The 26,122-nt window shown below is 32.2% G+C and overlaps 2 protein-coding genes across 2 annotated transcripts; both read right to left on the reverse strand.

The window, feature by feature from the left end:
* Positions 1-422: 422 nt before the first annotated feature.
* On the reverse strand, positions 423-2,998 carry LOC111912697 (proline--tRNA ligase, cytoplasmic). Its single transcript, XM_052767833.1, is given in 8 exon segments — positions 423-812; positions 1,071-1,164; positions 1,466-1,729; positions 1,832-2,116; positions 2,220-2,372; positions 2,484-2,606; positions 2,704-2,734; positions 2,979-2,998. Coding segments are annotated over 8 exon segments (1,035 nt in total). The 3' UTR covers positions 423-747.
* A 17-nt stretch (positions 2,999-3,015) lies between these two features.
* On the reverse strand, positions 3,016-4,531 carry LOC128129170 (proline--tRNA ligase, cytoplasmic-like). The gene is made up of 5 exons (XM_052767834.1): positions 4,465-4,531; positions 3,786-3,859; positions 3,560-3,668; positions 3,382-3,494; positions 3,016-3,271 (listed from the first exon to the last, which is right to left on the reverse strand). Exons 1-5 carry the CDS (start codon positions 4,529-4,531, stop codon positions 3,080-3,082), a joined length of 555 nt encoding a protein of 184 aa, XP_052623794.1. The 3' UTR covers positions 3,016-3,079.
* Positions 4,532-26,122: the final 21,591 nt, after the last annotated feature.

Raw genomic sequence — 26,122 nt, forward strand, 5'->3', positions numbered from 1 at the left:
GTTTGAGCGTAACTTCTTCGTTGATTTGGTTTCCTAACGAATGAAGATTGGTTTTGATTTTTTTCAGTGATTTGCGGACATTTTAGTTGATTGTAGTGAATTGCGGACATTTTAGTTGATTGTCTATCTAGTCTCTTAAAATAAAATTATAAGTTATATTACATAATTATAGTAAGCTCATTAGTAATATTAATGATTTTTGGTAAGCGAACTGTATACATATAGGTATTATCAACCTCAAAACCGGGGAGGCCATGACCCCTCCTGGCCTCTAAGAGCCTCCACCACTAATCACAAGGCTATTATTGTAGCACAAATGGGAGATTCTTGGAATATATCCATACAACATAACAAAATGATGTTCCTGCATGCAAAAATCATCTGAACTTATTTGGTCGAACACTATGGAAAGTAGTAAACCTTTAGATTGGATCGATCTCAACACCACTATGACACTTATAATGGTTGTGAGGAACAAGTGATCAAAGGTTGCAAGTGATGTGCACCGGAAACAAACTAGGCTAGTTGGGACCAGCATGAACCACATCCTCTTTACACAATGCACAACACAGTTTGAGCATATGATGCCAAAGGCAGTCTAGAACACAGATTGTCTCCTATAGGAAATTTTTTGCCTCTATAATATATATTGGTGTGTGAATTTTGCAAAATCTTAAACACAAAAAAACGTCATAATTCCTCAATAGTTTCTGCTATATTAACAAGAAAACCAAATTCTTAATATTGTTAATAGCTTCGTCCCCAGTACGTCCATTTCTTGGCAGGTTTTCCTGACGCAAAGCACAATGTACCTGTCACAAAAATTAAGTCACATAGATATTCCAAGACAGGATAGAAAAGAACGTGTTGTCCTGTGTTTGATGTGTATGATGTGTATCAGACGACTGAGACTGAAATTGATTGATGTAAGTAGGATAAAAAGTCACATCAAAAAAAGTAAAACAAGGACTCGCTCGTCTCTTGTATGTGCAAAAGACGTAGATACTGTTATCGTCATTATTGAAAATAGCCCAAGAAATTTTTTTCAAGAAATTGCAATCAAATAATACCTTTGGGCAGCTCGGGCTGCTCAAATGGAGAACAAAGTGTCTTAGCTGCTCCTGTCTCCCCTTTTGTCTTTGTTTTCACATCTTTCTCGACTTCCTGAAACATTTTAAATCCTTATTAGATTTAAAATGTAATCTAATAATAATTAGCACAGTAATAATAATAAATAGACATGAACCACCAAGATATGACTGAAATGTTGTCTTTTTGTCTTTTTCTACACATCACAAATATTGTTTCAAATTTGTAGTTTTTCTGTGACACCTCTACATGTACTATCGATAATATTATAATTCCATTTCTTGTATTGTTTTTTTTTATTCAGGAAGCATGTCTTTTAAGTTGTATAGGTATTTTGTTTGTAAATTTATAATGATAAAGAATATAAATTAATTACCTCTTCATCACACCATGGAGCCAAAATCAATTTCTTTTGGGCTAATGCAACGATAAACTCATCCCAAGTTTTTATAACTTGAACACAAGCATCTCGTTTTTGCTTAGCGACTTCAAACATGTTTTGTTGAACATCATCCAACAAACCCTTTACTTTATCAACCAAATCATCCATTGGAATATCAATTTTTTTTCCATTGTCACGACGAGCCACACACACCTGAAAAGTGAAAACAAACACATTATTTTATCGTAATTAGTGCAACTTTTTATTTACAAAAGTAATAAAAAGCTAATTAAAACTCGGATAATATATCTTCTAGATATAATGAAAACCAAAAATTAAACACTTTGGTCCTGTTAATACCTGATTTTTAGCAATGTCCCTGGGTCCAATTTCAATCCTCAAAGGAACACCTTTCATTTCCCAATGAGCATACTTCCAACCTGGTTTATAATTCTCCCTTAAGTCAGCTTCAGCACGAATTCCTACATCACATAAAGCTTTCACAGTCTCCAAACTTGCATTCACTAATGCATCAACGTCGGCATCACTGTAAGGCAAATGAATCACAATCACTTGTACTCCCGCAACTTTAGGAGGCAACACCAGTCCTTTATCATCACCATGAACCATCACCATCACCCCTATCTGTAAAAAAATCTTACGTTTTTAGCAATGTCATCTAAATACAAAGCAACTTTCGATGATATAACAAGAAAAGAGATTGAAAGTTTTTAAATTTTTTTTTTACTGTTCGAGTACTATATGCCCAAGAATTCTGCCAAACCATGGCTTTTTCTCCCTTTTCATCTTCGAATTTTATTTCAAACATTTTTGCAAAATTCTGGCCTAAGCAGTGGGAAGTCGCACCTTGTACACCACGCCCACTATGTGGAATAAACGCCTGTTCGCATTATATAAAATTATAAATAATGTAATTAGTTATATATAATGACTTGACAGGGGCAAAAACGTCATTTAACATTTTCAAAAAGTATTGTCGGTAAGTAAGTACCTCAACACTGGTGGTATAAAGTCCACCGGCAAACTTCTCCATCTCACTTTTTTTCCCTTTCACCACAGGCACAGCTAAGTACTCTTCGTATAGCCGTCTATACAGTTCAAGAATTTCAACAACCTAAAAATAAATACATCATTAAACTATTTTATCAATCAACAAGTATACTGATATTGATACGATAGTTTTTTTTTATATATTTATTAACCTAATTTACCAATATCAGTGTATAATAATAGTATAATACACTAAAGCACAACGTACTTTCACCAATTTAAGGATATAAACAACTAGATTATTTATAGTATAGTTTACTATTGCTATCGTGATTTTAAGTTAAAATCACGATAGCAATATAAAAATACAATAAAGCACAACAAAGATAGTTATTAATTCCTTAAATTAATAATCATACCTCAGTGTCTGCCTCCTCCTTTGTTGCAAAGGCAGTGTGCCCTTCTTGCCAAAGAAACTCACGACTCCTAGAATAACAACAGAAAGTTTATTATCATTTTCATGAAAGGGAAAATCAAGATCAAAAGAAAAAAAAAGAAAAAAAAATCATGCAATGTGATGAATTATGAATAAGAAAGCTACCTGATGAATGGAGTAGGATTACTAAATTCCCATCGAACAACATTACACCATTGGTTAAGTTTCAAGGGTAAGTCACGGTGTCCCCTGATCCATTTTGAGAAATACGGATACATCACTGTTTCACTTGTTGGTCTAATTGCAATTGGAATTTCCAATTCAGAGTCCCCTGATCTTGTCACCCATGCAACCTGAAAGCAAAATAAGGAGGGCATTCATGTCTTTTTTGGCAAAACAAAATGAAAACGAGATCAATTATAGTGTTGATAAAGATAGTGAGATACGATACATATATATATACCTCAGGAGCAAAACCCTGTATGTGATCCTTCTCTTTTTGTAGAACGTTGTTGGATACAAAAAGTGGGAAGTAACAAGTTTTAATCTTCATCTTCTTGATTTCTGCATGTATGTCTGCAATGAATAAAGATAGATGTATTCAATAAACATAAGAGCTAAAACTGTATTATTAAATTAACAAATAGTTATGCTTACTTGCATTATCTCCCAAATAGACATTGCCCATGGTCGGAGGATATAACAGCCAGATATATTATAATATTCTATCATTTCACCATTTGTAACAACCTACACGACCCAATTACCCAAAAAGATTTAAAAAAAAAAGTTAGAGAAATACTCGTATTATATAGGCATCATGTCAATAATTACAAAACAATAGGAATGTCATGTAATTAATTATACCTCAGAATACCATTCACCAAAGTTGCCATCTTTAGTATTAGTAAGACCTAGACCAGTCTCCTTCTTCCTTCCCTCTGCAATCACAAATTTAATTTATCACAAAATTAGATATGGAATATAACAAATTTACGTTCAAGAATCTACATGTTTAATTATGTGAAATACATTAACTATAAGGAATATTTCTCATTGAAAAATATATAATGCGATAATTATAGAGAATATTCATTATAATTAATATATTTCATATTTAATTAGGGCAATATTTCTCATAATTAATGCTTATTACAAAATCCCATACTTAAATAAGCAAAAGACACTGTCTTTCAGTTTTTTCTTAAAATTTTGATGATTTGACATCAATTTGAATTAAAAAATTAAATCATTTGATTTTGCATCCGTCCGTAATTTATAACTTTACACATATTTTCTAACGCAAGCAACATAGTTTGGTGTATGTCATCCATTAACATCCACTTTCTAACAAAAAAACTGTCAACTTTAACTCATAAATCAAATTTCAACAGAATCATTAGACTTTTTCATGAAAACATCTCTTTTCTTAGACCAATTAAGACTAATAAATTCATACGCATTACACCATATGTAGCGTGTATGTGTATGTGTATGTGTATGCTGAGCTCAAAGACAGAATTTAGTAATTAGTAAAAACACTCACTGCTAGGGTTTGCAGCTGCATTAGATTTGTTGGCATTAGCAGGCTTGTCTCCTTTACCACCAGCCATGTCTTTTAACTTTCAGCTGAAATAAAAATTTAAAAATTTAGAAACCAATAACAAAGAGTAAACTGAGAGAACAACAATCAAGTAACGATAGGAACTAAGTAAGAACAAGCCTGATTTTTAAAGGAAAAGGAGGGAAAAAGGAAAGAAAATCTTGCCTTTTTCTACTCTCAAGATCATACGCCTGATTAGGCTAAACGGTGTGGAGAGATTTATGCCGACGGTAATCCTACGAGGAAGGTGTTGCCGGCGGTAAACACCACTCTATGACCGCTTTTGTACCGGCGGTAATATAGCGGAGGTATCGGTATGTTTCCACCGTTTTGTTTACCGATCAAATAGAAGATATGACCTTTGTTTACCCAACGCTTGCTTCCATCGTTGAGTTATTTGAAACAAATATATATTGATTAATATGGTGATTTGTTTTTTTTTCTCTATGAATTGTTTAGTCAATATAAAAAGAGTAAATGTTATCTACGTATTTCAAGTACCTTATTTACTAACCTAAATACCAAAATAAACGTAATTTATTGAAAAAGGATAACGATTAAAAACTATAACAAATCTATGTGTTTTAAAAGTTTTTGTTTATGTAATTTTCAAATGTAATTTATATATTTATTTTTAAATGCCATGACAACCTTTTGTATAAAGTTTTAAATTAATTGTTATTGTAAATAAAAGATTATAAAGTTTGTATTTATATTAATTAATATATAAAAAAGAAAAGGAAAAAATTAATAGGTAAAAACATCATCACACCACACTCATAGGTAAAATTATGGCAAAAATATAAAAGTTTACTTGACGCCTATGTGACATACTTATTTCATAGGTAAAAACATTACGATACCATTTAGCCTTAGGAATTTTATAGGGTAAATTACACGAATCGTCCCTCGTGCAGGTGCCGAAAAGCACGTTTAGTCCCTATTTTCAAAAATTAACTCGGACGGTCCCTCGTTTGGTTTAAAGTTGCATGTTTTATCCCTAAAAGACGATTTTGTTGCAGGTTTAGTCCATACCAGATTTAAAATGACAATAATGCCCCTGTGTATTTTTTTCAATTAATCTAATATTATTTATCATTTAAAGAAGGAAATTGTGCCCACTTTCACCCATCCTCTACATCTCCCCTTTCTATTTTCTTTCAGTATTGTAGAACCCACCCGCAAAATCATATGCTTCTGGCAAGCTTCAAGATACCCATGAAGTCGATTCGATATGTACCTCAAAAGCTACCATGAAACCGAAACCTAAATCAGACACCATAGGAGCAAGGTTACCTCCTCTATATCTGATTTTGTGATGGGGGGAAGCCATCACCAGAAAGATATGAAGAACAGTCGATCTCTTTCCCTCTTCTCCGTTCTCAATGTAGAACTGTCACTCTTTCTTAATTCTTTATTCGAATAAGAGGCGAAGGTGTTATAATCAGAGGCGAAAGCGGACACTATCTCCGACGCCATGGTTATACAGGGTTGCAGATGGGTTAAAACCCGTTTTAGATCCATTCAAATCGGTACCAAGTGCCTTTCAGATATGGTCGAATTGGAATGCTGGTCTCTCTCTTTTTTATTTTGTTTATAATTATACTTGTTTATTAGAAAACAATCGATGTATGGGAAATTTTACAATCAATGATTGTCAGATTTTAACCTAGATTGATTTTTTGGATCTCTTTTACATCTAGATTTTTGGATGCACCATGTAAGGAAATCATACAAACCATAAGTCTGATTAAATGGAGAGCATACAGGGATAACTGATAAAGAAGACGGGTGCAAGGTTGAGATCGAGGAAGAAGTTGTCGGCATATGTTTAGATTGATCTCCTTCTTCACATATGTCCAGATCGATTTCTGCCTAAGGTTTCAGATCAAGGAAGAAGCCAGGTGCAAGGTTTTCAGATTGTGATTTGATTGGAGGAGGACATGGCAGTGATAGGTGGTGGTGTCAGAGGTGCTAGCGGTGATAGGTGGTGTTGGGCAATTTGTGGTAAATCCTGATTTGGGGAAACTCAAATGGTTCCATTTCCAAATTTGAAACTGGAGAGACGCAAGTATGAGATCAGAATAGGGGAAACAGGAGAAGAGAGTAAAATAGAGACTGAACTTGGTCGGTGTCTTGGAGTCGATCTCCTCTGTATGAAACCGTAGATGTCTAGGACTTTCCGAAGGAGTTGTCGGAGCATTGAAGTCGATCGTTGTGGGTGGTAACAGTAGATATGAGATGCATTGAAGAAGAAGAAGAAGAAGGGGAGGGGAGGGGGAGACGAGTGATTAAATGTACCGACCCATTTCTGTTTTTTAAATGCAATAATATTTATTTTGTATAATAAACAAATCAATAAATAATTAATAAATAACAAGTAAAGAGAAAATAAATCAAAAAATAAATAAATAAGGGTAAAATGGTCTTTTTATGTGCGGAGGGACTAAGCAAGCAAGAAAAAACAAAACAATGGACAGTCCGAATTAATTTTTGAAAATAGGGACTAAACACGCTTTCTGACATATGTACGAGGGACGATTGGTGTAATTTACCCAATTTTATATGGGTTGTAGTTTTAAAAATTATATATCATTGTTTCTCAAATATCTTTCTATTAATTTTTTTATTCATCTTGTAATATTTTTTAAATTATTAATTTTATTAAATATAATAAATATCATAATTTTAAATTAGAAAGATGATATAAGAAAAAAAAATTTAAGTAATTAAAAAAGTACAGGAATAAATAATAAGATAGTTAATTTCTCTCTAATAGAATATCTTTTAGATATTAGCTTTGCATTTATCATTAGGTTTATAATATATATTGTTTTACAAGACAATCAAATGACCATGTAACATTTTATTATTTATAGGTTTTCTTGAGCGGTTAAGATAAGGATTTTAAGCCCTTAAAAATATTAAACTATATTAAATTTAGTAACAAGTAATTTGTAATCGTTTTATTATATATAGTTTATTTTTTTTATAAAATAACGTTTGATTTCTTGTTTTATAGGGCGTGTTGTTGGTTAATTATGGGACCACTTCATAAATATGTACGATATATTATGAAATCAATTTATTATGGTAAGAATATAAATTGTTGATGGACTGATTTATAAAATATTTACTTACCATGTGGGTTGAGTTCCCGGTTTGACTCAAGATCCTCAAGATCCATTCCTTCTCTCACATTAGGGTTTATATCCATCTATAAATACATGTGATGAGGAGCAAATCAAAACACACGAAAATACACTAAGAAAATTCGTATGGTTCATTGCTGGGGGATTTTAGAGAGAGCTTTTGAGATCAACTGGAAAGCTCTTCCTAGTCTCTAAATCCGAAAATCTCAATGGAACAAGGTATGTAATCATTCTTTCATGTTTAAGTTTTCTTTTAATTAGATTCGAGATTAAAGATCTTCATATTATGCTTCCGCGTTTATGTTTTGGTTACAAAAATAACCAACAATTGGTATCAGAGCCTACTCGAATCTATTACTAGAAAGTTTTGTTTTGATTTGTTGAAGATCACTTAAATCTGCGAGTTTCAAAAGGTTTAATAGAAACTTTTGGATGAGATATGTAATTCTGATATTCGTAACATACCTGTTGTTTCTAGCTGTTGATGAAAAGACTGCATTAATTTATTTTCTTTGTTTCCATTGTGTTTTAAGTGTGTGTATTTTGAATGAGACGTGAGACCCATTATTTTCTTTATGACCTTTTAATTAAAAAGACTTATTTGAATATCTTGCAAATCAGAAAGAAAAGTGAAAGATTTATAAATTTTGTCCATTTTTTTCTCTGTCGACGGAGATGTACATGGTATGTGTATATTCATGATAATTTTTTTTTTCTCTTCTTGAGTTTGATCTCTCATAGACGTTTTAGATGGTCAAAGTAAGGTATGCTTTTATGAGGTTGTTCAGCCGATTGGTCATGAATGGTTGTTAGCAAATTTATGATAAGTTTAATTAACCATGATATTTAACGAAAATAATGTTTCTTAAATAACGAGTTAATTAGTCATGAATTTTATTTTTATTATTATTATCATTATTAGTTTGTACATTTGGATATGTTTAATTTGCTATTCGGCCTAAAAGAAACTGTGTAAATCAGTTTTATCATATTTCAATGCAAGGAATTTTCTTTTTGGTTCCAATATACGTATAAATTGGAAATTTGGAGATTAATTTAATTGGAATTTTGGAGATTGATTTAGATTGTCAGTTTATCGTTGATAATGTTTTTCATTATATTATCAAATTTTGGTTTCATGAAAACATGTGATAGCATTTATGGAAATTTATAAACGTAATTTTGGTTATTGATAAATTTCATTTATGACATATTATTTATTTTAAGGGTAAATTAATTGACATAATATATCGCCAAAGCGATCTCTTTTGTGAAAATTAATTTACAAAGAACTTAAATTTTATGGTTTGTATTTATTACTGCGGATATTAATCGACCCAAAGGTAGGTTAATATTTGGCCGGATAAATACATGTTTGATGATAAATATGCGACGATTTTTTAGGTTACATGTCATTAATAAGTCAATCCAAAGAGAGATTTATTAATTGACATGATATATTGTCAATTCTTATTATCAAAATTTATGGTTTATTTGTTTATTAATGCGGATATTAGCCGACCCAAAGGTAGACTGATATTTGGCCGAATAAACATATATGTGGTGATAAACATGTGACGATTTTTTGGTTCCATGTGATTAATAAGTCAATCCAAAGAGGGTCTTGTTAATTGACATGATTTATTGTCAACGTTTATCTCTAAAATAAGGATATCTCTTGCAAGTTAGTATTACTGTCCAAAGACTTGATATTAATGTTGTGTTGATACCTTGTAAAAATGTCATAAATTGAAATTATTGATTACGGTTTATGGATTAATGAGCATAAAAGTAGATTTATCTATATTCTCAAAACAGAAATTTGAATTATGGTATTATACCTGTTAACATTGATCACACTTATGATTCTTACTCAATGAGATTAACTTTAAGGAATGCAATGAGGACATTATGTTAGTTCTCAATTGCGTGGATATTGACAATTTATTTTGGATAGAGCAACATTCTTTGAGGATGTTGAGTTTGGGGGAGAAACAAGGTTAAAACATTGTCCTTAAGGAGGAATCAATCTTGATTCCTATTATTGCTTTTGATAGTATGCAAATTATGAATCAGTGATCGACAATGTTTTTCAATCTCCTATTTTGAATACACAAACTCAACAACCTCAACTTTGGATATCCTATGCGTAGTACCACATTTATCATCAATTTATTATCTTTTTTGGTTTTGCGGTAAATACAGTAAATGATATTGTGTATCACATATTAAGTGGGAGTAAATTTATCTTTCTGGTTTTGGGTCAATATCTATACAACCTAAGTTTGGATCATAAGAAAGTAGCCAAATGAATTTTGAGATATCTATATATAACAAAAGGCTATATGCTCAACTATAGGAAATCAGATGTTTTGGAGATCATTTTTATTAAAAATCTGATTTTATTAGATGCCAAAATGGTTACCGATCCATATTGGGATACTTTTACATTTTAGCATGATGAGCTACTTCATGGAATAGACTTCAGTAGCTTCTTCCATAATGGCAGCATAATTTGTAGCATGGAATATGGTTGTGGAAATTTGTCACGAGGCTACACATTATTGGTATTGAAAGACCACTAAAGTTGTGATAATAAGTCAACAATGTTACATTCCAACAACAGAAGTTCTATTAAGTCAAAGCATATGGACATCAAGTTTCCTTCTGTTAACACAATAGTGCAAAATGGAAATATATATAGCACATATGAACAAACTCCATGAAAGCGGATCCGCTCATAAAGGGATTACCTCCCTAGGTCTTTCATGAGCATACTACACACGTTGGTGTGATATTTGGTTTTAGTGGGAGTTTTATGGTGCTTTATGTTTTGTTTAAGATCAATTATGTTTTTCTGTACAGAATTAAGAATCCAGTTAACTCCATTATTAGTTGCACTTATTTGAAGTTTGATCTCACTTCAAGTTAAAAAGGAACTCGTTGGAAATCTATTTAGATTTTAAAACCACACTTCATGTTTAATCTATGTCGTTAGTTATATATGTATATGTGACCATTGATAGGTTTCGTTATGTAAATTGTAACGAATGCCGCTTTGATCCTATACTATTATGATTAGTGGACGAGATTGTTTAAGGGTACCAATGTTATAATAACATTCATTAAAGTGCTTATACAGTTATATGTACATTTATATATTCGTGGTCCAGTGGGAGATTGTTGGTTAATTATGGGACCAGTTCATAAATATGTACGATATATTATGAAATCAATTTATTATGGTAAGAATATAAATTGTTGATGGACCGATTTATAGAATATTTACTTACCATGTGGGTTGAGTTCCCGGATTGACTCAAGATCCTCAAGATCCCTTCCATCTCTCACATTAGGGTTTATATCCATCTATAAATACATGTGATGAGGAGCAAATCAAAACACACGAAAATACACTAAAAAATTCGTATGGTTCATTGCTGGGGGATTTTAGAGAGAGCTTTTGAGATTAACTGGAAAACTCTTCCTAGTCTCTAGATCCGAAAATCTCAATGGAACAAGGTATGTAATCATTCTTTCATGTTTAAGTTTTCTTTTAATTAGATTCGAGATTAAAGATCTTCATATTATGCTTCCGCGTTTATGTTTTGGTTACAAAAATAACCAACAATTGGTATCAGAGCCTACTCGAATCTATTACTAGAAAGTTTTGTTTTGATTTGTTGAAGATCACTTAAATCTGCGAGTTTCAAAAGGTTTAATAGAAACTTTTGGATGGGATATGTAATTCTGATCTTCGTAACATATCTTACCCAAACCCGTTTATTCTGTGTCCGGTTCATGTCGGGTTTCGTGTCGTATCAATTTTTGTCATCTCTACTTCTAGCTAACAACTATTTTTACCGAACAATATACCAACAAAAGTAAAATGAACATCAAATGGTATAAATATAAATATAATTTGGATAAATCTTATATAAACAATCATTATTAGTACAAAATGAGTAATTTTTAACTTAAATAACCAAATATCTTGAATAAATACAACTAAGTAAATCACATTCATATATCATTATTTTCAATTCAATTTATTCAGAAAATTCAAAATAAAATAAAACATAATTTTTTTATAATTTTTTAATCTTTAAAATAAACTTATTTTGAATTGCAATGTAGAGAGAATAAAATAAAATTGAATGAAATTGAAAGAAAAAAGAAAAAAGATAAATGGCTAATAGGAGAATGAAATGGAATTAAAAGAAAGAATTAAATTGGTGGCTTTAAAATTGTAGGATAAGATATTTATAACAGAAGGTTCTATATAAAAAATAAATGAATCTGGAGCCATCGGAGGAACCACGAGTTCGTCAACCCGTTTTGAATGCCAAAGTCTCAAGCCGCCCAATGACGATGTAATCCTCCCGGTGATACCACCGTCACCAACACAAATGCCTCCATCTCGAACTACTCCTATCATCCTAAGCATCCTAAGCAGGTCAAGTACAAAATGTGTACCGATGTGATGCGGCTTCTACTTAATATATTCATGATATTTAACATCTTCAAGCACATAACACAAACGATATGAAAAATAAACCAAAAACTATAAATATTAATCAAATCCACATTTTAACATCTTTAAGATCATAAAACAAAAGATATGGAAAAAATCAAAGATTGCCAGTTTGTAAATCTGTTATGAAATTGAAGGACAACAAAGAAACCGCTCATTAAACATGAATAACATTAAAAACATCTTCAAATACATCAAATATATACTACCGAAATCAAATAATTTACAAAAAAAAGGGTTATTTTAATCGGACTCCCACTGACAATAGGAATCATAGGTCATAGACGATCTTTTTTCCGACATTCTTTGCCAACCTAGGCATTCGCTTCCTCTTTTGGTAGGTGATCGTCCCTATGTCCCATCTAATCACCATTTGCATGTAAAGGTGTGGCTTTTAATACGTATAATTTGGAAGACTACAGATAGGATCTTGAAGGCCATTGAGAAATAATAATTTTTTTCTATCTCTTTGTTTCGATAATCTTTTTAGATGAAAGTGTGTCTAAAACTAATTTTTTATATTTATGATTATCGAAAAATCGATAGAAATTCGTTAATTAACTAAAGAGCTTCTAGCTCAGCGGTATCAGGTGCTGCCCTCCCTTTTTGAGGTCGAGGGTTCAAGTCCCGTCGTGGACATAGATGAAATAGGTGTTGTTAGTTTAGGAATAGATTAGATTTGTCGGTTAAAAAAAAAGTTAGAGTTGTTATGTATTGGTGCTATTGGATTTCTTTCTTAAAAAGAGTGTTGCATTTTCTTTGTTTCTTAATAAGGTATATTGATATAGTTTTTGGATTTCTTTCACATAAAATTCAACGCAAAAATACAAATTAATTGTGATTTCTTATAAGCTGTTGGTCTTCACACATCTAATTAGTGATATTATGCTCCATGTATGCTTCATCTTGGTCAAGTTGTTGTTGATCTTCGTGCATCTAAGTAGTGATAGTATGTAATCTTCCTAGTTTTATGATGTTTATCTTTTTTACTTTCTTTTTATTTTTGTATGTGTACATGAAAATTGATACACAAAATATATATTTCGAATATTAAAATCGATAGTCAAAGGGGGTGAAAAAAAGGGTTAGGGAAAAGATTGATCAATCCTCTTGAAAAATGAGTGCCTTTACCTCTTATATGATTTTGTTTCAAAATTTATGATTTTTTCTGCACATTCGTTGGCCTAAACATGTTTAATGTCTATTCAAATTGTTGTATATAACTACTTTAATTTTTGCATAAATAATCCCCAACTTACCTATGTTTGTATGAGATCATGAACTCTCTAATGTATTTCATCAAATACTAGTTAGGTATCAATAAATACATGTGAACAACCCATTTTATAATTTAATTCATTTATACTAAATCTTCCTACATACACATTTGGCTTCAAATATTAACGAATATAACATTAAAACATCGTTTTTAACAAAAAGTTGAGATAAATTTGTCAATTTCTGAAACAAATTCATTAGGATAAAAGCTAATTTTTTGTGATTTAAAATAGAAAATGATGATTAACTGTAAAATATTTTTTTTCGTATTTGAATCTAACCCGATTTTGCATGATTTGAATCAAATGTTAAAGATTTTAGTAGAAATGATCACGATTTCAATGTCTTTGAGGTTTTCTTCGTGTTTTCTTAATGAACGAAGAAGACGATGATGAATAGTGAGCGCCTTTTCATGTTTTCTGATTTAGCAAAGTCAAGCTTACCCCAGCGCATTTCTTTTTCAACCCAATTTATTTTTTATTTAACGAAATTGCCTTCAATAAACATGATTGGACGAAAATTGTCCTTACCGTTTTTTGAGTCATCATTGGATTTTATATATATATATATATATATATATATATATATATATATATATATATATATATAGAGAGAGAGAGAGAGAGAGAGAGAGGTTTATATATAATATCTATATATTGTGTGGTCGTATGATTAATTCTGAACCAATCATTTCACAGGGGTATTATTGTAATATTCTTTGATTAATTAATTAAATTACCTAATTTAAAAGCCTATAATTATGGATAATGATTTGAATTTAAAAAATAATATTTTATTTATGGAACATAAGCTTCAAATCTTATAATCATGATCAACATCTCTCCATCGGCAATTCAGATTATTTCTTTGGAAAAAAACCAACGACGACTTTTTAAATAAAAACCCAACGACGAAACGTTTTCACAATCTTCTCCGACGTTGCATCTGTGGTGTTCGTAAATCGTAATCATCTCTAGCGGTCGATCTTCATCTACATCATCAATTATTCATTGCAATCCACTGACAAATTAATATTAATGGCCAATAGGTTTTTCTTACTTTTTTATTCAACCGTCTATTTCCTTGCTATTCTATTCTTTAATTTCTTTTTAAATTATAAACTTAATCTACGTCATCATATTCAAATGCATAATTTTAATTCGAACTTCCGTTCATGTGCTTATTAGATTATGTTTTTATGCTTTTTTTTTCTTTTTCTTTTTTTACTTAAAGCCACTGTTAGGGATTTACATGTTGTAATTGTTGTTGACACTACAAATTAAAATCCATGAAAGTTATATGCCTAACAACAGATTTCGTGATATAGGTATATAGCAAGCTTTTTTAAATTTAGAATATTTAAACCATTTTTTTTTCAGATTCTTATTTTGTTTAATCGCAAGTAAGAATCGACATTTTCAGATTTCGTTTGTATATGCGTTGTTTTCTAAACTGAAACCACTAAGTTTTTTGCTTTAGTATGTTATTTGAGCTTTTTGTTTATTGGCATTTAAGTATCCTACAATTGCATCTTTAGATATTTAGGTATGGTTTTTTTTCACTTCTGTTGTGAGGTATTCTTTAAGAATGGAATTATAAAACCATGTATTCTTTAAGAATTAAAGGTTGAAAAAAAAGAGGGCTGATGGTTCAAGAATGTTGCAGATAGTTTTGGCTAGTCGAAAATGAACAAAGATGATAAAAATGATGAACATATGAGAAGAACGCATGGTTTTTTTGTTTAGCCTTTTGATGAAAAGAATGTGACATATATTATAATTTTTTTGTATATTCTTCAAGAATTATGATATTTTTAAAGAATTTAGTATAGAAGGTTGTTTATATTCTTCAAAATGTTGTATATAATATATATATATATATATATATATATATATATATATATATATATATATATATATATATATATATATATATATATATATATATATATATATTTGCTTTATGTTATAAAAATGGTTGTTTATGTTATAAGAATAGTTCTTATTTTTATGTATGCATTCTTGATTATATTAATTATTGATATGTTATTGTCTAATATATGATGCTTATATTTTAAGAATGTTACTTTTGAAAAATTATATTCTTTAAGAATGAAAGAATAAAAAAATAATGAATGAATTCATATTCTTTAAAAATAAAAGAATCAAAATATGTGTTCATATGTGTAGAATGAATACGTATTCTCAAAAAATCTAATTTAATTTAAATATGTTGAATAAAATATAAGATTTGATTTGATTTTTATTAATTAACTTAATTAGTTGCCTAAAATGTACACAACTTTTAATTCTCACTTTTTATCAAATGTCATATTTGCATTTATAATTGATAATTGAAATTATACGGTATATGCTACTCCATATTAATAACATGTACCTTAAGATTACAATCTTTCATTCTTTTTAATTTAATGGCTATAATTTGGTTATATATTCACACAATACTTATGATTCACATTTGATCCTAACTATATATATATATATATATATATATATATATATATATATATATATATATATATATATATAAACACTCTAATAAAAGAGTGGTTTTATGGACACGTGTCCTTTTTCTACAACATTTATTTTTATTTTTCCCGCTCATTTATTTTGCCAATCAAATACCCAATTGTAAAATACACGTTCAATTATCGTGTTATGTAACTTTAAAAAGTGAATAATATTATGAAATATTATATGAATTTGAGTATTGCGTTTAACAGATAGTTTTTATTAGAATTGAAGTAAATTATGTTTAGAATCATTCGAAATGTATTGGAAGTCTTATGAGATTCCAATCAAGTGTCAGTTATTGAAATTAATGAAAATATGAAGTTGGAAATAAGTGAAAATAATGTTAATGAAAGTTGTAAAGAATCTCATTAGAAACAATTAAGCGAAAACTTCATCGAAATCCGAGTTATAACGAGGAAATTATGGCTTATTGAAGTTTCGCGACAGAACCAGCACGACGTCGTATGACGTAAAAAGTGAGTTTTCAATAAACTATTTTTTATCCCTTATGATGTAAATGAAAATTATAGTATTCGTTAAACCGAAAATTTTCATAAAAAGAACGTCAAAATCTGACTTCGTATGAGGAAGTTATGATTTTTCAAAGTTTCGGTATAGCAGTAGACAGCTAAAAACTCGAAATAAAGATCGAGTGATTTTTAGCCGACACAACCTAAATGAGAATCGAAGGTCTCGTTAATAGTAATATATCGGTAAAAAGACAGACGAAAACGGACGTTGGATGAAGAAGTTATGAAATTTTAACGGACTTTTCCTGTCTCTGCCCGTTAAAATAATATAACATAAAAATAAATTCAAAATTAGTCGATGGAGTCTAAACGAAAGTTGTATAGCATAATTTCACATACGCGTGAATATAAAGAACGTCAAAAACAGAGCTCGTATACGAAAGATATGGATTTTTAAAGTTCGGAGCACAAACTTCGAGACCTGACTGCATTCACAACGTGAATCATAGAAATTCACGACGTGAACTACTTAAACAACACCTTTCGAGCCTAAAAGACACACGGCAAGCCTAGGGGATGACCAGGATCAAACTAACGACGTGAACAAGCATGAATTCACGTCGTGAACCTCGAAATTCAACCTATAAATAGAAAGCGAAGCCCTCCGGAAATGGTTGCTACTTTTCATTCATCTCTCACTCTCTACTTCCTTTTAGCCCACTTTTAACCCCTCAGAGCCCCGGTATCATCCTCGACACCCGAAGCAAGTCCCAACGCTCCGAAGTTCCCGAGATTAATTGATTTAGTTTTCATTTTTTTAAATGCAATTATAACAATTTTTGATAATTAATAAATCAATAAATACTTAACAAATAAGAAATAAATAGATATGAAATCAAAAAAAAGGGGAAAAATAGTCTTTTTATATCTGGAAGGATGAAGCGTGTAAGTTTTAAATTAACAAGGAATGGTTCGAGTTAATTTTTAAAATAAAGACAGAACATGTATTTCAACACCTGCATGAGAGACAATTCGTGTAATTTACTCGATATCTTTTTATTTATTATTTTTATTCATACTCCTACGATTTTAGATGATTACAAATGTAATAAAAATTATTAATTTTATTAAATATGATAAATATCAAGTCTTAAATGTGTATGAAAAGGATAGAAAAAAAAGTAAAAGGATATTTGAGAAAATAAAAAGAATAAATAGAACATAACTTCTCTTTAATAAAATATATTTTAGATATTGGTTTTGCATTATCATTAGGTTTATAACATAAATTGTTTTACAAGAGAATCAAAAGACCATGTGATCTTTTTTTTTTTTTTTTTTTTTTTTTTTTTTTACTATTTTATTATATTAAAATTTTATCAATTGAATCATTCTTGATTTACATGTTTTTTTAAGCGGTTAAAATAATGATTTTAAGCTATTAAAAAAAATAAGCTATATTAAATTCAGTAATAAGTAATTCTTAATCGTTTTATTTTATATTCTCTCTGTTTCAAAATTATTGTCCACAGACAAAAAAAAAACACACAAATTAAGGAAAACATTAATTATCACTAACTTTTTACAATAAAATGACAGTTTTGTGATAACTTTGCATTTAATGCTCCATTAAATGTTTAGTTGGTTAAATAATAATGAGAGAGTATTTTGGTAAAAATGTTATTTATTTTTAGAAGTTAACTATTATTTTGAGAAAAAGAAAAAAAAGAAAAATGAACTATAAATTTGGGACGGAAGGAGTATAGATTAATTTTTTTTATAAAATAAAGTTTAATTTCTCTATTTTATAACCAATTTGAATAGAACAATAGCAATATACCAACAAAACTAAAAGGAACATTAAATGGTATAAATATAAATATAACTTGGATAAATCTTATAGAGTTAATCATTATTAATGTAAAATGAGTAATTTTTAATATAAATAACCAAAAATCTTGAATAAATACTACTCAGTAAATCACATTCACATATCACTATTTTCAATTTAATTTATTCAGAAAATTAAAAGTAAAATAAAACATTATATTTTTATAATTTTTTAATCTTTAAAATAAACTTATTTTGAATTAGAATGTAGAGAGAATAGAATAAAATGGAATGGAATTGAAAGAAAAAAAGGTAAATGACGTATAGGAGAATGGAATGAAATTAAAAGAAAGAAACGTGTGGCTTTAAAATGATAGAATAAGGTATTTATAATAGAAAATTCAATATAATAAATAAATAAATTTGGAGCCATTGGAGGAACCATGAGTTCCTAAACCCTTTTTGAATGTCAATGTCTCAACCCGCCGAACAACGATGTAATCTCCCCCCCCCCCCATGGTATTGCTAGTACCACCAACCCAAATGCTTTTATCTCGAGCTACTCCTACCACCCTAAGTTGGTCAATGTGTATACTGATGTGATGGGACTTCCTCTTAAGATATTTATGTTTAAAATTGAAGTTCATTATATTTGACATCTTCAAGCACATAACATAACACAAACGATATGGGAAAAAAAAAATCAAGAACTCTAAATATTAATCAAATCCACGTTTTAACATCTTTAAGATCATAACACAAAAGATATGGAAAGAAATCAAAGATTTCTAGTTTGTAAATTTGTTATGAAATTGAAGACCGACAAAAAAATCGATCATTAAACATGAATAACTTTAAAAATATCTTCAAATCTGTAACGTCCCAAAATACTAATAAATTTTCATTTTTAAAATCATCAAAACCATACGTCATGTATCTCAAAACCAAACATAATACAATTGTGTAAAATCATCGGAGTAAAATAGTGTATCAAAATCATCATAGTATAATAATCATCGATGTGAAAATCATGAGGGGATGACGTGCAGTCAAGCCACGCAGCTTAGTGAGTTTCCCCAAAATACCACATATCATACATATGTTGTCATGGGATATCCCCATGGTATTGCATATAAGTGTCATGGGCTACCCCCATGGTCTTTCATACCATTGAAATGGGGTGCCCCCATGGCCTTCCCTTGCAGTGCATTGGCTACCCCAAGGTCTTACACATAAGTTTCATGGGCTACCCCCATGGTCTTTCATACAAATGTCATGGGCCACACCTAAGGTCTTTTATGCAAGTATCACAATGACATCTAGCATCATACATAATATAGTAAGAAAACTCACATGTCTCACAACATCAGCTAAGAATAAAACTTACTGCCACACGAACGATGCTACAACGCACCTAATGCATCAAACAAGGTCCCACCTTAGTTTAACCCCTAAACTGGACCAAAAGTCGAACCAGGCCAACGATTAAGGTCAAAGTCAACAATCAACTCTTCCATTAGTTATTCTTCATGTCGTGAGCAGCTCATGGTCACGTCATGGGAACAAGCTCAACCCGGTCTCAACTCAATCATGATTCGACTCCAACTCAACTCAGCTTAAACTCGGTCCAACTCGTCATCACGCCATGATGTACTGCTCATCACAGTGTGACAGAGAACATTCTAAAATAATCGGGGAAGAACCGAATCTTCACATCGTAATAGTAAGGATGTCACATCATGAAAATTGGACTTTCCAACTTAATGGACTAAGCCATTTTCCATCGATCCCACAAGCTCCAATTCTTAGATCTTCTTCGCCCCAAGGTCTTAATGGATAAAGTTTCCAACTTTATCCATTGAGACACCACTCTAAGTCAATATATAAGTGTCCAAGGTCCTTAATGAAAACTTTAATCCATGGAATAATCCATTAAGCACTTAATTCATGAAATCTTCAGTCCAAAACTTCCAGAAAGCTTTAGGGACCCTAATGATCCCTAAAAATACAAACTTTGTGGACATGCATGCCCCACACTTTTCCTTTCCCAAATATAGATCAAAGGGTGAAAAATGACATAAAATCCAAGCAAAGTCCTCAAACCACCATCAAAACCTAGATTTGTAAGATATGATGATCAAGGGATATGGAGAAACCATAAAGATGCAAAACTTCATCTCTTTAACCCATTCTAACCACCTCAAAGGGACCAAAACAAGACATAAAACCTATATCTAAAAAGGAAGCATAAAAAGATGGAGACTTGGAGGACTTACACAGAGTCCAAAAGATTCATACAAATGAGGGGTAAGATTTATTAGGGAAACAAGGCACCACTACTTCTTCTTTTTCCTTCAAAACCATCACAACTAGCAAGAATAAGCTCAAAAGCTTCAAAATAACTAAGGTTTGGCCAAAGAGTCGATTTGAGGTGATAGAGGTTGAGGGTGAAGGAAACCCTAGTCCTTCACATTCTTTAAATAGGGTCTAAGTCTGAAATTAGGGTTTTACATATGGTGAGGTGTCACGTCATAACCTATAGTATGTCACATTATGACACTTAAAAGATCCCTTCCCGATGAATGCGGTCATGCCACGATGGGGCAGTGCTTCCCTCATGTTGTGACCCACCTAAAAACCCAAAAGTTGATTTACATTTTCGTACCTCAAGATTAGGATGTTAAAAAATCCATCGAATATATGCTACCGAACTCGAAGGCACCAATATCGGCCCACTTGGTTATGTTATGTAGAAAGAGTAAGGGACAAAACTTGGAAATTGCATGAACAACTTGGATATGGCTCCCGGCAAATTATATGCAAGATCAGGGTCTGGACCTTGGCAGTTATATGTATAATGCTAGCTGTCTTTGTGATACTTGCATGAAAGACCAAGATGTGGTTCTTGGCACTTGTCTGTAAGACCCATATTTTGGCCCCCATCTTGGAAAGGAAAGACCATGATGCGACTCACATATTAATAGCAATTAAAAGACTATGGATGCCACATAGCAATCTGTATTATATGTATGGTATGTGGTATTTTGGGGAACTCACTAAGCTTCAGGCTTATGGTTTTATGTTTATGGTTTTCATGTACTTCTGGTTCTAAAGGTAAGTACCCGATGTGACTGCATAACATCCGCCTAATGTTTTCCTCTTTGGCTATTTGTGACTTATACTCTGATGTTAAATCTTAATTTGTATTGGTTGGTTTTGGAATCAATGTTTGTATGACTTTATGTTTTAAAATGAATTTTTTTCTATGAATTTTTAGGACGTTAGAAGTTGGTATCAGAGCCTTGGTTTGAGGAATTCGGGCACACCCTCGGCTGTATCTAAACTCAAACTGAGGAATTTGTAATATTTTTGAAAGAAAATGAATTTTCGAAAGGATTTTTAATGAAGAAAAAGGGTGTGATGTGTGTAATCTGCCGAGCTCAAGTAAGTGAATCCCAGAATACCCACACATGCTTGTTATGTTATATTCTATGAGAATTGCATGATTGATTAGGGCTAAGGATCTGCTAAGGATTGCATGATAGAATGCTAGGAGAGATACCTTTATATGTTTGTTTTGTTGAGGTTTTAGAACATGCTAGTATGGATATCTGATGATTAGATAGAATGGTCTGATTAGGTGATGTACTGGTTAGACTTTTCATTTCCCGAATGCTGCTTGCTTTGTAATTTGTATGACTCATATTGATGAGAGTTCATTATTTCACGAATGTGTTAAGTTACATGCAGTAAAGGTTGAATAATCTTAGAGTGATTGACTTGACCTTATTGTGCAACTCTCGTTTGAGTCTAACCATTGTAGGATTGAGTCTTTTAGTCAAAGGATTATCTAAGGTTTATTGCATGTAATTTTATTCATGAAGTAGATAGCTAACATTGGTAGGATCTCTTCAAAAGTTAATGGTAGGATAAGGCGAGGAACCTAGGAGAGCATAGGAAGTGTTTTAGTGGGTTTTGAATGCATTGTTTAGCGAGTATTTGGAGTACCAGTTTGAGAAGGTATCTTAGAGGATTTAGGATGATTTTTGAGTAAGTATGGATAGGTGTGGAAGGTAGTATTGGGCCCTTACTACTGAAAGCATAGGATCCGTACTCGAATCAAGGAAATTCATAGAGAATCTAGGAAGCCTGTGAGGTGAGGATTCTTTGGGTATGTTCTAATCATTTGTATGATTGCTTTCAGAAAAGTGATGAGCATGTGTGGAGGAGGTTCAATTTCTAGTTCAGGCTTAGGTGCCGGTGCGGATCTGATTGATGAGCAGATGTGGGAGTTCATCTCGTTGGAGATCACCTACGGTATGTTGGTGCATACTCTTGTGATCTTCTATATGGTAATGGATGGGATTATGGAGATTTTGGATGAGCATTTGGGCACGTTTCGCACTGAGATTATGGCCATTATGGGAGCTCGCACTCTTTTTTTTTTCATAAGTTTCATGCTTGTGAAACTCCCGAGTTCTTTGGGGAGAAGGACCCTATAGGTGGTTAGCGGACATGGTAAACACTTTCCGAATGAGCTTCTACCCCGAGGGATCGAAGGTCAGATTCGTATCCTATCTTCTGAAAGACAAAACTTGAGATGGGTGGGAGGAGGTAGATTTCTCTTTGGGATGCAAGGTCACTAAGACGATGTATTGGGATAAATTTGTGACCCGGTTTTGGGCAGAATTTGCACCAACTATCGAGGTGCAGCAGTTTCAGGACCTTCGCTAAACGATTGAGACTGTAGCAGAGATCACCGCCAAGTTGATGGAGAGGACCTTATTGGTTTTACGGTACGCTGCATATGAGGATATGAAGAAGACAAGGTACCATGATATGGTGCGAGATGATATTATGGAGTTTGTTAGCTTTTCTGCATGTCAAACTTAGGAGGACATGATAGATAGAACCCGAGAGCGGGAAATTGATTTGGAGCACCTTGGGAAGAGGAAGGAAAAGCAGGTTCGGATAGCTGGGGGTCCTGTAAAGAGACCCATGATTTCTGATCAGCGAGTGAGGGGCCAACAAGGTCGATGTCAGTGAAGTACTTGCGGGAAACAGCGCGACGGGGTATGTCGATCTAGGGATATGGGTTGCTACAAGTGTGGCATGATTGGTCATGTCAGCAGATATTGTTCCCTGGGAATGAGCCTGTTATGTTTTCACTCAACCAAGTAGGCCAAAAGAAGACTGACTATCTTGGATTGATAGGTGGAGCGGTGTGAATCCTAGCTCCAACCATTTTGAGGACTATTAATGGCTGCGAGGGAAAAGTGGAGGTTCCTATGGTAAATATCCGAGCATTGTAGTCACAGGTCGAGGAGATTTGAGTTCCATCGATTGACGTCAAAGGTATGTGTTGTTTTCACTTCCTTTACACTCTTATTATTATTTGTGCTTATGATTGTATGATTGTGTGTGAAATGTTATGTTTGGTTTATCTAAGTCTCCACCTAGAAATCAAAATTTCCCTCATGATGATCTTGACTTTATATTTTGAGAATCTTCATATGTAACGCCCGTAGATCCGGGCTAGTCAATTTAGAGGTAGTAGGGGTCGAAAACGACTTTTCTACAAAATATTATTTAGAATAAATAATCTCAACCAAGTTATAGTATATGTTACAAGGGTTCCGTACATATAAAGAACGCCGAAATCCGAGTTATAACGAAGAAGTTATGACCCGTTGAAGTTTCGCGACGGAACCGCCACGGCACCGGGAAGCGTAAATAGTGAATTTACAATGGAGCGATATTCAGCCTTAGTGATCTAAACGAAAGTTTTAGTTTTCGTTAAACCGAGAGCGTCCATAAAAAAGAATGCCCAAATCTGATTTAGTATGAGGAAGTTGTGATTTTTCGAAGTTTCGGCTTAGCAGTGTACAGCCCGAAATCTGAATATTAGATCGAGCGGTTTTTAGCCGACATAACCTAAACGAGAATCGAAGATCTCATTAAAAGTAGCGTAAGATAAAAAGATGGACGAAAACGGACGTCGGATGAAAAAGTTATGGATTTTTAACAAACCAATCCTGTCCCGGTCTGTTAAAAATATAAAATTTGAAATAAAGTCAAAATTAGCCAACGAAGTCTAAACGAAAGTTGTAGAGTACGTTCCCGCCTACGCGTGGATATAAAGAACATCAAAAACAGAGCTCGTATGCGAAAGTTATGATTTTTAGAAGTTAAGAGTGCAAAATTCCCTTGCTCCCCACGGTCTCACATCCGATGAATGACGCATCACCCTCGTATTACACCCCGCGTCCGAGGCCAAGTACGCCCCGCGTACTTTGGTTCTTATCCACTCCGAGAACAAGCCACGTGCGAAGATAGCTGGAAGCCATATTCGAAGTTACGCCCAACGTAACCAAAGGCTACGCCCAGCGTAGTCCGAGGAGCTGAGGCTATAAATACCATGCGAAGTTGCTCGTATTTCTCACACATTTTCACAACTCTTTCTCTCTCTCTACTTTCTCTCACTATCCCTCTAACCCTCATAAACCCTAGGGAAGTTCCCTAGCACCCGAAGGAAGCCCTGAGGCTCCCGGAGTCCCGAGAAAAAGGGTCTTTCGGTTCGGAAACGCTGCTCCAAACGAAGCCCAGATTTCTATAAAACCCGATGTAAGTGAGCTACGTCTACGCTATTTTTAATATAGCTTCTAATTAATTATAGTAACATCATTAGGACCTTAAAATAATTATTTGGGCTATTATTATGAGTTATATAGTTTTGTTTAATGCTTATATAATAATAATAATAATAATAATAATAATAATAATAATGATAATAATAATAATAATAATAATAATAATAATAATAATAATAATAATAATAATATCTAGACTATTAATTAGTCTCGGTGAATATTAAACTAAACCCTAGTGGTGATGATACTAGGTTTTGTCGAAGGAAATTGTTTTAAGAGTAACGAAGCGTTGTCCGAGTACCAAGTCACCACTTTATCGGGTGAGTGCATAGTCCCTTTCATGAACATGATTTTAATACAAGTATTGATTGAATGTATTAAATATATGTTTATGTGTTAAAGAACATTGGGTAATATCTCCTTATGAGTACGATGTTGTCTGAATTATGTGTTAAAGAACATACCTGGTTATTTTTATTGATTTAAGTTAACGAGTAAACCTAAAATTTATGAGGGTCATTAGGTAGTATCTCCTTATGAGTACGAGTGAGATATATACGGGGCATAGAACCCTTAAACATGTCATTGATCCAAAAGCACAGATTAGACATAGTCATTCGTCCCTAGTCCGAGAGTATGGATTGGACTCAGTCAACTGTCCTTAATCTGGGAGTATGGATTAAGACATAGTCCGTTGTCCTTAGTCCGGGAGTATGGACAGGACATAATCATCTGTCATTAATCCGGGAGTATGGATTTAGACACAGACCAATTGTCCCTCATCCGAGAGTATGGAATGGGTACAATCATGGACTCGAGAGCATGGATTAGATCCAAAGTCAGAGGTAAAATTTAAGGTCCGTGAGTATGGATAGTCTCGTTGTGAGGATTGACGGGGTGGGGTAAGAGTTGATTATATATATGGGTAAATTGTATATTGTGTGAGTTTATATATATATATATATATATATATATATATATATATATATATATATATATATATATATATATATATATATATATATATGTTATAACATAGTGGGATTGAAATCCCTATGTACTCACCAGGTTTCCCAACCTGACCCACTCAGTTTATTGATATCACAGGTGTTGATATGAAGTCACATTACACTGAGAGATTAAGGAGGTATAA

Source organism: Lactuca sativa, chromosome 9 (assembly GCF_002870075.4).
Source record: "Lactuca sativa cultivar Salinas chromosome 9, Lsat_Salinas_v11, whole genome shotgun sequence".
NCBI lineage: Eukaryota > Viridiplantae > Streptophyta > Magnoliopsida > Asterales > Asteraceae > Lactuca > Lactuca sativa.